Here is a 12,582-nt window from a genome sequence, read left to right on the forward strand (position 1 = left end):
TGCTACTTACAATTCAGTTATCGCCGAGAAGGTGCCCGGTGCGAACACCGAGAATTCTGGCGATACGATCTGGGTTAAAAGTAAAAAGAATTTGGACACTGAAAATCAGACCCGTGCTTATCTCTTGCAGTGCGTTAATTTAAACAAATCCTGTGAGAGGAATGTCTCTGTGAAGCTGTGCCAGCTGTCCTGCCCGTCTTGTCAGATTCAGAGTGAATGCTGTGCACCAAGTGACACAATATCGTCAAGATGTGAAGGACGATTTGAAAGAAACAGTGATCAACATCAGGTTATTTTACTCATATATTTGAACTTCCAATCGGATGTTGTACAACCAAATCAACCTGACTGCTGTCCGTAGCTACACATTGTGTGGTTGAGCAGTGTGGACCTCTCTGCCCTCACGTGTATCCCCTCCGTGCTTCCTTATCACTCTCTTGCTCTGTGTGTGTCCACCTTCCTACGTGATATATGCTGTAGTGTTATATTTATAATTCTCACCCTTTTTTGGGAAAAATTAAATATTAGTAATGAGAAATGACACGAACGTATACAGGGTGAACATTAATAAAACTGACGACCTGCAGGGACGGATTCCTGACTAGAAATGGAGAAAAAAGATCTTACGAACATGTGTCCAGAAATGCAGCATTGCCACAGTAGATGGCACCGACAAATGAAAGTTCCTCCGACTTTGTCTGCTGCAGGCTGCGAGACTGACACGGCATACCGTAAGCGGCAGAACGGTCCGGCATTCGTGTCAGGAATAAATCGAGACGGTGTCGGTGTACGGCCGAGCAGATGCGGACGGTTAAGAGGTAGCACAGCTGTACCGAAACGAGTACCCTCCGGACACCGATCGCATCGCACGGCATTTCGAGCCCTTTCTGGAGGTCTGTGTGACCCCGGGTTCTTTTAGACAGACGAGCACACGGGGAGGCAGTAGACTTTGCGTACACCAGATTTGGAGGACCGGGTTCTACGGGACGATCTGTCTCCGTCGTGCGCACGCCGTCCGTTTCCGGACGCGTGTCAGTAACACATTCTTTCTTCCGTTTCCAGTGAGAAATTCGTCTCTGCAGTGTGTCGGTTTTATTATCGTGAAGCAGTTGTGGAACACCAAATTTTTTGAAGAAGTCACCGTAGGATATTCCGAATATTCGAAGACGACGGGAACGATCGCGCAAAGCAAAAATTCCAGTAAACGTGGATTCTAAAATGCATATCTTAAGAGCAATGAGCACCTCTTTATCTCTGATATTGTGAAATAATCTCTTCTACTGAAAGCTCTTTGCTTTCCTTTCCATATTTTTGGTGGACATAGTATACGGGAAATAAATAAAAAATAAATAAATGTCCACTAAACGTGGAATCTAAAATGCATACCTTCAGAGCTACGAGCAGTTGTTCGGCAGAAGATGTGTGACTCACAGATTAACCATCTCTCAAAATATGGAAACTAAAGACTTGCAGTAGAAGAAATTTGTTTCACACTATCAAAGATGAAGTGCTCACAGCTCTGAAGGTATGCATTGTAGAACCCGTGCCCAGTTGACAGTTTTCCTTCGAACGGCAGTTCGTGTCTTATCCCCGAATACTGACTATTCCTCGTGAAACACCCTACACAATTCTTAAAACAAATTTCTGTACTCTGACAACAGTATCTCTGTAACCAGAGTTCTGCCCTGTTTCCCCTCTCCCTCAAAGAAATTCTGTGACTCATTAGTAAATGGAAATTTGCAGAATAAACTGATAAGTAAATCACCTGTAACAGTATTAATGCATACTGCAAACATGGCCGAGAAAAAGCAGTCTTCCTGTAAATTATTTAGTGCATTTCACAGTAGAGTGAGAGAAGGTAAAAATGAACAACAGGGCATAAGAATAACTTACTAATAAACTGAGTTTGGCAACAGGCAAATACAAGCAGCAAACTAGAGACACCTGATACTGTGTGCCTGGGTCTGTCTGAACTGTAAGGGAGACAACAGAGCTCACGGGCAAGGTACTGCATACTAGATCAGTCAGCAACCGAGGCACCCCCCTCCCCCCTCGCTGCAGTTGCCACTCACTGGGGTAATCGCAGTCCACGCAGTGCGAGTTGCCGGGAACCCTCGTCCTGATCGCCTCCAGCGATGCTGCGTCCGCGCCGTACAATTTCGTCTTGAGGCTCTCGTTGGCCTGGAAATATTGAAATGAGAAGCAGATACATTATTTTTGGTTATTCGAAGTAAAACGTGGTTTATTTGTGACAAACGTGAGGAACAGAGTCTAAAAGGCTGGTATTAGTTAAAATATTTGCCACATCTGGCAACAAATGTAGACGACCACACTAGAAAAACTACCACCCGATACCGTTTTAACTTTTTATTTTTCTTTTATTTATTTATATGCTATGTATATAATGATCAGTTTTTCAATTTGTGATACCTTCAGTTTACATAATCCAGAGATACGGGGTTTGTACTACTTTTATTTCTTGTGCTAGTGAACAGTAAATACATACATTGATATAAAAAGTCAAGAATAAAAAATTATCTGTTTTCTTTTACAAAACTCAGTTTGTGACTACATAAACTAACAATTTTACAAGGAGACATAACAATTTGAAATCATTTATTCAATAACAGTATTTCTCTGTTAATAGGTACTTCAGTTTATTTTGTAAGGTATTTAAATTGGCCATATTAAAGTGAGATGACAGTTTATTGTAAAAAATTATCCCTATTGTGTGTGGACTGTAATTTGCTGCTTTTTTTATTACTTATAATTCTATAAAGTTTTTCCTTTCCCATGCGTTGCTTTTATGTACATTACTGTTCTTTACAGTGTGTTTTCAATTTAGCATCAGAAACATGATTGCTTGCAGGATGTACATAAACTAGGAGGTAAGTATTTTACATTCTTTTGTTTGCCTTAGCTACAAATCTTACAGTCTTTCCTTGTAGTCTAAAAAGCCTGCCGGTGCTCTACCACGTATCTCGATACCGTACTGAAGATGCGGATTTATCGGTCGGAAATATATTTGTCTCGAGGTATCGTGTTTTGTGAAGTAGACCTGTTTCGAACACTTACATATTTGTACTGTCTTTCTTACAAATACAATTTCCGTACTCTTTCTGTGGCAGCTGTTTATCCACAATTATACCCAAAACTCTTCCTGCACTTAAGATGAAATTTTCACTTAAAAAAATGACTTACCAGCAGTTATTTCAACATCCAAAAATATACTGCATCTACGGTTTCCACAGTGTATCAAAACAATAAAATCTTCACAGGTCCCTTGATGCACGAGATTTCAATGAGAGCGCATTCCATCTTGTGGTAAAACCCGTGAAGATTTTATTGCATAAAGAATACTATTCATTGAAATAGAAAAGTTGTGCAAGTAAAAAGTGTGATGCTGGATAGTAAGTAATATTTTTATTTAGTTTTTTTTACTAAGCTCTGCCGAAAATTAAGCAGAACATCTTTCCCTTGCTGTGTCTTAGTGGCAATGAAAAAATACACAGTGAAAGTTTTATGTAAATTGGAAAACAATCTTGACAACTGCATGACATATCAAAACAAACTAAATTTTAAATGTGTTTGTAAACTGTATTACTTGACATTTTTTGGCATATTCAGAAGCAGTTGCTGTTGAATAGGACAGAACATAAGCAAACATTTTTCAAAGAGAAAGAATCTGTTCCCCAGTGGCTTTGAATTTAGACATAAAATTCAATTTCTACTCTGCTCTGTCATTTGATCAATATTCTGACAACTAATGAATCTACTTCTTCTGCCTTTCTAAGTGGAAGCTTTCATTGCTCGCAACGATGAATATTTAGGAATATTAAAATACTGTAATAGATTCAAAACTGGTTATAAAAGAGTTGTTGTTATAATAATAATATTATCTGATTTTAGTGATCCGACAGAAAACATTTGACTGAGCAGAAATGTAAGTAAATTAGCCATGCAGTACTGTCATTCTAAAGTTCCATACATGTGAGGCATATATTTATAAAGCAGAGACTGGATTCTTCATAAATAACTGGATGCTACTTACTTGCAATGAGTTGAGGATCTGCTGCTCAATGGCCATAACCCACTCATCCCTTTCCTCTGAGTTGCTGGCTTCAAAATGCCACTGTTTGTTGTCCAGGGAGACAATGAAGAATTCGTAGCCGTCAGAGTCTGCAACAGAAATATGAGGTCTTGATGCTACTAATATAATTATCTACAACAGTGTAATGAAACTATTCTCTTCTCTCTTCAGTTATCAATTACTCTCTGTATTGACATAGAGTTTCATTCCTTTCATATTGAAGTAAAAAAAGGGAAAAAACTTAAATTGTCTGAGATAGCAAGTAAAGTGGGACCAGAGTACCTCGAACTGTTACGATATATATTCCCTCTCCCTCTGTAAATGTCCACATTTTATAATTTAATTGTCATGACTTTTGCACAGAGGCAAGAGAATTGCACACCTGATTTCTGAAACTTTTCTACCTGTTCCATTCAAACTTCATAAAAGTACTGAACTTGGTTGGTTGGTTGATTGGGGTTTAAGGGACCAAAAGGTCATCAATCCCTTGTTTCAAATGTGGTCCATTCAGACAGTTTGACATCTCAGAAAAGTCAGAACGATAAAAGGTAAAAGGCTAAAAAACATAAAAGTGCAGTCGCGTTGTCAATGGTAAAAACAAAATGAGGGAAGTCAGCAAATGGGCAACCCCAAGGCTATGCTAGAGGCAGGAAATATCCCACCTCTGATGCAGTAGAGGCAAGACCACCTGCTATTTAAACCACTAGAATGTAGAAGTGTGTATTGTAAAAGGAGACTAACCAATTATAAAAAGTGATAAAAAACAGAGTAAAAGCGAAAGAAAAGAGGATCTTGGCCAGGGAGTGGAGTCGGGAATCTCCAAACACAGCTAACAGTGGGAGACACCCCGACCCTCACCGCCCTGCCCCAACACCAGAGTGAGATTAAAAACCTTAAAACTGAGAATAAAAACCACTTTCACAGAGGAAACTGAGAACCAGTTCGACCATCTGGGAATCGTCAGCCAACGTCGAAGGTAAAGTGGGGGAAGTCTGTACTTAGTAGGCAGAGTCAAAAGAAGGGAGCACTCCACCAAAATATGGGCTACTGACTGGAAGGTTCAAATGTGTGTGAAATCTTATGGGACTTAACTGATGAGGTCATCAGTCCCTAAGCTTACACACTACTTAACCTAAATTATCCTAAGGACAAACACACACACCTGTACCCGACGGAGGACTCGAACCTCAGCCGGGACCAGCCGCACAGTACTGACTGGAAGGCTCCACACCCACAAAGGGGGGGTGGCTCATTACGCAAAAGAAAACAGTGGGTCAGCCCGGTACGGCTGATGCGGAGACGACACAGGGTGGTTGAGACCTTTCGGGAGGGGTGGAAGGAAGAACACCACGGGACAGGTGTCACCTTAATTGCACGAAGTTTATTAGACAGGGAGGTAGCCTCCCAAGAGTTTGCCCATGATTGTGTGAAAGGGGGGGGGGGGGGGGGTTAGTGATTGCTCCCCCAGCCAAACGATCAGCAAGCTCATTACCTGGGATATCCACATGGCCAGGGACCCAAAGGAAGTCAACGGAACAAGCAGCACGGTGAAGATCAGCGAGACAGTCACGGATGGCCGAGACCAAGGGATGGTGGGAAAACAATCGCTCAATAGCCAGAAGGCCACTCGTGGAGTTCGTACATAACAAAATTCAGTTGAGTTGGGACTGTTTAATAAAGGTAAGGGCCTGGAAATTTGCCATCAATTCTACAGTAAACACCCCACACTTAGGTGGCAGGAGATGATTTTCCGTGCCAACAGAGGACGTGAAGGCATATCCCACACGATCAGCAGATTTAGAGCCATCAGTGTAAAAAACAACAGCATCCTGAAACTCTCATAAAATCCGGCAAAAAAAAAAAAAAAAAAAAAAAACCAACAGAACGCGAAAAAAACAATGGAACACCATCGGTAAAGAGACACAAGGCGGAGCCCAACCGGTAAACCCGCCCGAGGGCGGGAATTGGGTGGGTGACGTCCATGGTCTGGGAAGAAGATAGAATAGGAAGGATGAGTGGGAGAGGAATGGACAGCGATTGCTGGGATCACCGAACAGAAAGAGGGGGGGGGGGGGATCCCAGCTTCAACCAGGAGACTATCAACAGGGCTAGTAGGGAAGGCACTGGTGGCCAAACGGATACAACTTGAAACCATAGTCCAAGAGAGACAGCACTAAAGCCTACTAAAGGTGGAGAAGGATGGAGTGGTCCACACCCCAGGAAGTGTGGGCGAGGAAGCAAAGGACATTGAGTTTATGGAAAAATCTTGCCTTCAGAAGTCCGATGTGAGGCAGCCAAGTGAGCTTGTTGTCGACCTGGTGTACTCTTGCACTGTGTGATTCTGTACTTTATGTTCACCATTTCTCTATCTAGTGAACACGGAACAGAGAGTGTTAGCAAGTGTAAACCTCAACATGTATCAAGTTGAAATTTAAACTACATACCAAGCTCTATAGTCCCTTGGTGATGTAAAATATGGAAGCTTATAAGCCAATGCAAACAAAAGATAAGGGAATTTATGTCACATATTGAAAACTCACTCATCAAAACCTGTAGGGTACTTCCCATTGACTTAGAATCATAAAATGTGGCATGAAACAAGGTTTCACAGTATAACTGAAGTAAAATCTCTGAAAATTGTTAGTTTGCAACTCTATCACAAAAAAAGAAAATTGTCATTTGTTATGCTACTGTCTGTCTGTCCCTCTGTTAAGATCCCTTTTTCTGAGGAATGGGTGACTGTATCAAGTTTAAATTTATGTCACATACTAATGTCTAAGGCCCCTTGGCAGTATACTAAGTCAATGAAATAAAAAAATATGGCCATTTATGTCACACATTTTAATACTTGAAAACTCACTCATCAAAACCTATAGGGTACTTCCCTTTGGCCTAAAATCATGAAATTTGGTGAGAAACAAGGTTTTCCAGCACGAGTAAAAGAAAGAGTCTGAAAATCATTAATCTGTAACTATCACACATGAAATTGTTTTTTGTCATTTTTAAACTGACTGTCTCTCTGTCCACTTGTTAAGACCCCTTTTCCTCAGGAAAAGATAGACATATGAAATTCAAATTTATGTCATCTAAGGCCTACACAGTCCCTCGGTGGTGTACAAAATTTAAGCTTCTAAGTCAATGAAATCAAAAGATACAGCTATTTATGTCAAATGTTTTGACACTTCCAAACTCACTCTTCAAAATGTATAGGGTACTTCCCATTGACCTATAATCATCAAATTTTGCAAGAAGCATTGATCACAGTAAAGTAAAGACAAAAAACCTGAAAATTATTCATTTGTATTTATATCACAGGAAAAACTTCTCTCGTCATTTGGTATCCTACTTCAAACTTAAAACATTCTCAAAAGTCTCGGAATTCCAGAACCGATATCTCGCTAAACTGTCTACGTAAACAATTAAGTCTGCACAGAACTCGTAGTGTGTGTGTCCTACTCACACCTGGGCATTTTTTTCTAGCAAGCCAGCTTCGTAAGGGCCCAGAGTGACGAGCAAGACTAAAGAACAAGTTCAACGAGTGTTTTTTATGCCACGTCTTTCGTACATGAATCACATTTCCTCAACATTCTCACAGTGAATCTCTGCCTCGCATAAACTCTTTCTACAATTTCTTTTACGAGGTATTCCACCTTAGGTCAGTCCGGTGCTTCTGCTACGTGTTTTGCAGTTGTTACTGTTCTCAGTGTTTTCTCGCCAATAATCAAACAGTAACTGCTCTCATCACCTATTTGTGCACGCCGTCTTTTGTTCCTCTCTCTTTATAGTCAACTGCCAACCCGGCACCAATCACTGATCCTCTGCAGGTCTTTGCACGTTTCGTTACCGTCTCCTTGCGCTGAAACTTTCATACGAACAATAACAACATCTGTGAGTAATTTCACGAAGCTTCCAATGTTATCTGTGTTGTCCACTAAATCATTTATACACAAGATATAAATGATAATCATTTACAACATACCACAATGGTGTCGGTGATGTCGGGATGAACAAATTGGTACGTGACACTTGTGGTCTACCAAACCGGCAACAGCCACAAGCTGCCCTACAGAAGCCCCCTCCAGAAAGCCCACGAGTGTCACATAAGTTCTTTTCTTTTTCTTGCTAAAACCACCCTCAAATATTAAAAATCTTTTGTTCTTGCACTTACAAAATGTAAAACTGACATTTGATTGAATTTTATCTCAAAATATTGGGAACTGTAACAATATTAAATTAACAATTATACTGTTTCATTTGTGTGTCCTTCTTACTATTAAACTAATGTGTTTGTAAGGTGTAAATTTAGACTGAATAGTAAATGTAATTAGTTTTTTGCATCATGTTACCAAAAGTTTTTTCTGTTATTACCCTCACATAAAAATTTAAAGTGATAACGATAATGAAATAGCGACTAAGTTTGTGGCTTACAAGAGACTGAGAAGGAATATTGAAAATCTCACACACAGTGCATGTGATGTGTAGCTTAGATGGCTTTGAGGCTGTCTCTCAGCTTCACGGACCACTAGTGTTCTGTATCAGACAATACATCTCAACTTCCCCTACACCACTGTGGTATGTTTTCAACAGTTATCATTTAGACATTATATATTGTAAACACTAAATCAAAACATAACAACTATTACAATCAAACAATGGAAGTTACAGGTTGGAATATCAACAATATAAGCACACATTATTCACCTACACAAGCAAGCACAGTTCACATACATATGACCTTCATCTCCAGCAACTTGGACTGGAAGGCACAGGGGTTGGGAACCATTGTGTCGGAGGTATGGGAACAGTAGGTTACCATAGGTTGAGGACAGAGTAATTTTGGGAGCAGAGAATGTTCAGTAGGATTAACTCTCACCTGTGGAGAGCTAGTGGTGGAGTGAGGGATCCCGATGGCTCGGGTAGTGAAACGGCCACTGAAATCTAGCATTTTATGTTCAGCTATGTGTTTTGCCATAGGGTGATGTACTCTGCTCTGGGTCAAAGTTTGGCAGTGGCCTTTCATCCTGGTGGACAGCTGTTTGGTAGTCACGCCAATATGAAAAGCTGTGCAACGACTTAGCCGAGTAGGTATAAGACTCGGTCGTTTTCACAGGTGCGTGGCCACCCTCTTATGGGGTAGGAAAAGTCTGTGATGGGACTGGAATAGGAAGTACCGAGAGGGTGGATCGGGAAAGTATTGCACACAGGTCTTCCACAGAAATACAACCCCCGTGGCGAGGGGTCGGGACTGGGAGCGGTACAGGGACGGACGAGGATGTCGTGGAGGTCGGGTGGCCGACAGAACTCCATTTTAGGAGGGACGGGAAGGATGTCGGGTCAGGTGAGCTAATTTCAGGACACGACGACAGTCGAAGCCTCGAAAAAGGACGCGGTTCAGTTGTTCCATTCTGAGGTGGTACCGGGTGACAAAGGAGGCACTCCACGGTAGACGGTTCTCGGTGGTGGTACGAGGATCGGGAGTGTACGGTGATGGGGCACGCTTGTGGACTACATCTGAGAGATAGTGCCTGTCTGCAGCATATTAGGCAGGGCAGCTCCTTCAGCATACTGGACAAGGGAGCTTCAGTCACTGCAGATGCGTCCTCGTCGGGTGGCCGGGCTGTACGGGAGGGATCTTTGGGTGTGGAACGGGTAGAACCTGTCAAAATGCAGGTACTGTTGGTTGTTTGTGGGTTTTATGTGGACAGAGGTGTGGACGGAGCCATCAGGAAGGTAGTACACTGGTTTCAGGAGAACCAGGTGAGGTGGACGGGTGAGAAGGTGCCTAGGTTGTGAACGAACGAGTGTACGGTTGTCTTCGGCCCGAGTCAGATCGTGAAGATACAGTCAACGAACCCGAACCAGACTAAAGGTTCGGTGTTTCGGGAGGCCAGGTAGGTCTCCGTGAGGCGGCCAGTAGACAGGATGACACAGGAGGATGTTTGTATATGTTCCCATCAAACGAGAAGTAATTCTGTGTTAGGATACAGTTAGTAAGGTGTACGAGGACTGAGGTAGTGGGTTTGGAATCTGAAGGACACTGGGAAAGGTAGTGCTCAATTGTGATAAGACCACGGGCAGAGGGGATATTGTTCTGTAGGGAGGGGTGTCGAGAGTGACGAGTGGGGCTCCGGGAGGTAAAGGGGTGGAGGTGGTGAAAAACAGAAGTGATTGGTACCTTTGACGTGAGAAGCAAGATTACGGGCAACTGGTTGGAGGTATTGGTCAATGAGGGCCAACATTCTTTCAGTGGGGGCACAATAACCGGCAACTATGGGGTGCCCAGGAGGGTTGGATTTTGGGGAGCTTGTAGAAGGTGGGTGTGCATAGTGCCACAGGGGTGAGGAGGGAAATGGATTCAGGATTCTGGGAAGGGCCTAAGGCTTTAAGCAGGGATTGAAGGTTATGTTGGACTTCTGGGATGGGCCCACTCTGGCAAAGTTTAGTGGCCGAGAGCAAAGTAGACCACACTGTGGCACAATATATGGCCGAACGGGATGTGCTCGATTTCAATGGCTGCTTCACTACCTGAGGCACCGACAGATTTTCTGAACTGCACAGATGGGAGTTATCCTTACAATCCATTCTCTGCTCTGGAAATTATCCCAGCCTCAACCTACAGTAGTAACCTACTCTCCCCACACACTCCACCCAACAGTCATCCCCCCCCCCCCCCCCATCCTATCACCTCCATATTCTCGTCTCCCACCATCCTTATGTGCTGCTCTGTACCGACGCACCCGTCTGTCTTTCACCTTCCCCACTGCTTTACCTTCTCTCTCCATATTACCCCCTCTCCCTGCACTTCCCTGCCACGCAACCTCCCGAAGCTGCACTTGTTGCCAGTCTAGTCCCTGCACACTCCGTCAGACAGCACTCTTCTATCCTCCCCACCTGTACCCCACTATCCCTTCACCTTACCTGCCCCTCCAGAGAGACAGGTGCATTCCGGTTCGAGCTGCCGGAGGTAGGTGGTCGTGTGTGCATGAGGTGTGCTTGCCTGTGTGAATGGAATGTATTTGTTTTCTTTTCTGACGAAGGCTTTGGCCGAAAGCCGACGTGTAAGTGTCTTTTCTATGTGCCTGTCTGCAACTCAATGTTTCACCTTTACAGTGAGTAACATCTATTACAATAGGTCATAAGCAATTGTATTGAATGTACAGATTGACATTATTTCTCGTGAAACTCATTGAAACAGAATAACCGACACGAATATCACTCTGGATAGAGTGGAAAACCATTGCTCCTTGCATTTATTCCGAGTTAATTTGGTTCTGATTGAATTCCCAGTTTTACAGTACTACACTCAAACTTTTACGATGAATATGTGGTGATATTAGTAAATTGTTTCAATTTTTCTAGCATTTAGGATAGGCCTGCATGCACCGAGCCAGCCGACATACCCTTTGATAATTATTTGTTATATTACAATCCTCCAAAGTTAGCCTGATAATAACAAGGGCTGCGTCACTATCATATGTCACACATTCTTCTGTGGTGGAAGATTGTGTGTGTGTGTGTGTGTGTGTGTGTGAGAGAGAGAGAGAGAGAGAGAGAGAGAGAGAGGAGTACTGCTGCATTGCACGCTATACACAGAAACTCGCTCACCATCACATTCCGTGTTCTTCATCCCACTGCTTTTCATTCTTCGGTGCCTCTTCTTTACATTTGGTGTTTCTATTTTCATGTCGGTGCCATTTAGGAGTGACTGGGAAATGGCATTATTCGACAGAATCACAGCATCTTCATTGCTGAAATATGATGAAATACTTTATACACAAATTATTTATTGCAGATTACAATTAAAAATATTACAAAATCTACTATCTCTGTTTCGCTAGGTACTCCACCATCTAAAAAACATAGGTTTTTCGTTTCCTGTCGTCACCAGACTCATTTTGAGGTCTCTGTTGGCCATCGCTTGCCCTTTCCTTTTACTCCGTGTCTTTATCTCAAAAGGAAAATGCAACTGGGGAAAAAACCTGTTAGATCATTATCTACCCACTCGTCCTCACAACATACGAGTCCCCTCACATTTTTGTGTCAGAGTGGGTTGTCCCCTCTTATCCCTGAAGAAGGAACTCGTATTCTAAATGTTACGAACAGTTTTCTTCCCCCTTCTTTTAAGTGTTTCCATTGGCAATATCTGAAATTTCACATCTCGAACATACTTTTATTCTTCAGTATGCACTATTACCACAGGTTTGATTCATCGTGATCAGCTCACAAGAATAAAAGTTACAATGATTAAAATAACAGTCACATAAAATCTAAGCATTCATTTGCTTTCAAATGATATGCTTGCAGTTGATGCACATGTGGAGATTACAGTTGCTGGGCTCTTTCAAATACACGAAGAGAATTAGATGCACTGAAATGAAATAAATGGTTTGACAGGGATGAAATTTCTCAAGTTGCAGCAACACGAAACGATATCCGTACATACCGTTCGGAAATTCTGAACCTGCAATGTAATGAACATGTTGTGACCACCG

The 12,582-nt window shown here is 42.3% G+C and overlaps 1 protein-coding gene across 1 annotated transcript in view; it reads right to left on the reverse strand.

The window, feature by feature from the left end:
- Window positions 1-12,582, reverse strand: part of LOC126215305 (centaurin-gamma-1A) — a 319,380-nt gene that overhangs the window by 34,845 nt on the left and 271,953 nt on the right. Inside the window, exons 10-12 of the mRNA XM_049941987.1 lie at window positions 11,696-11,838; window positions 4,052-4,179; window positions 2,073-2,181 (exon numbers count right to left, since the gene is read on the reverse strand). Of these exons, the coding sequence (XP_049797944.1) occupies window positions 2,073-2,181; window positions 4,052-4,179; window positions 11,696-11,838 (380 nt within the window). The remainder of the gene's footprint in view (window positions 1-2,072; window positions 2,182-4,051; window positions 4,180-11,695; window positions 11,839-12,582) is intronic.

This window comes from Schistocerca nitens, chromosome 12 (assembly GCF_023898315.1).
Source record: "Schistocerca nitens isolate TAMUIC-IGC-003100 chromosome 12, iqSchNite1.1, whole genome shotgun sequence".
NCBI classification, from domain to species: Eukaryota; Metazoa; Arthropoda; class Insecta; order Orthoptera; family Acrididae; genus Schistocerca; species Schistocerca nitens.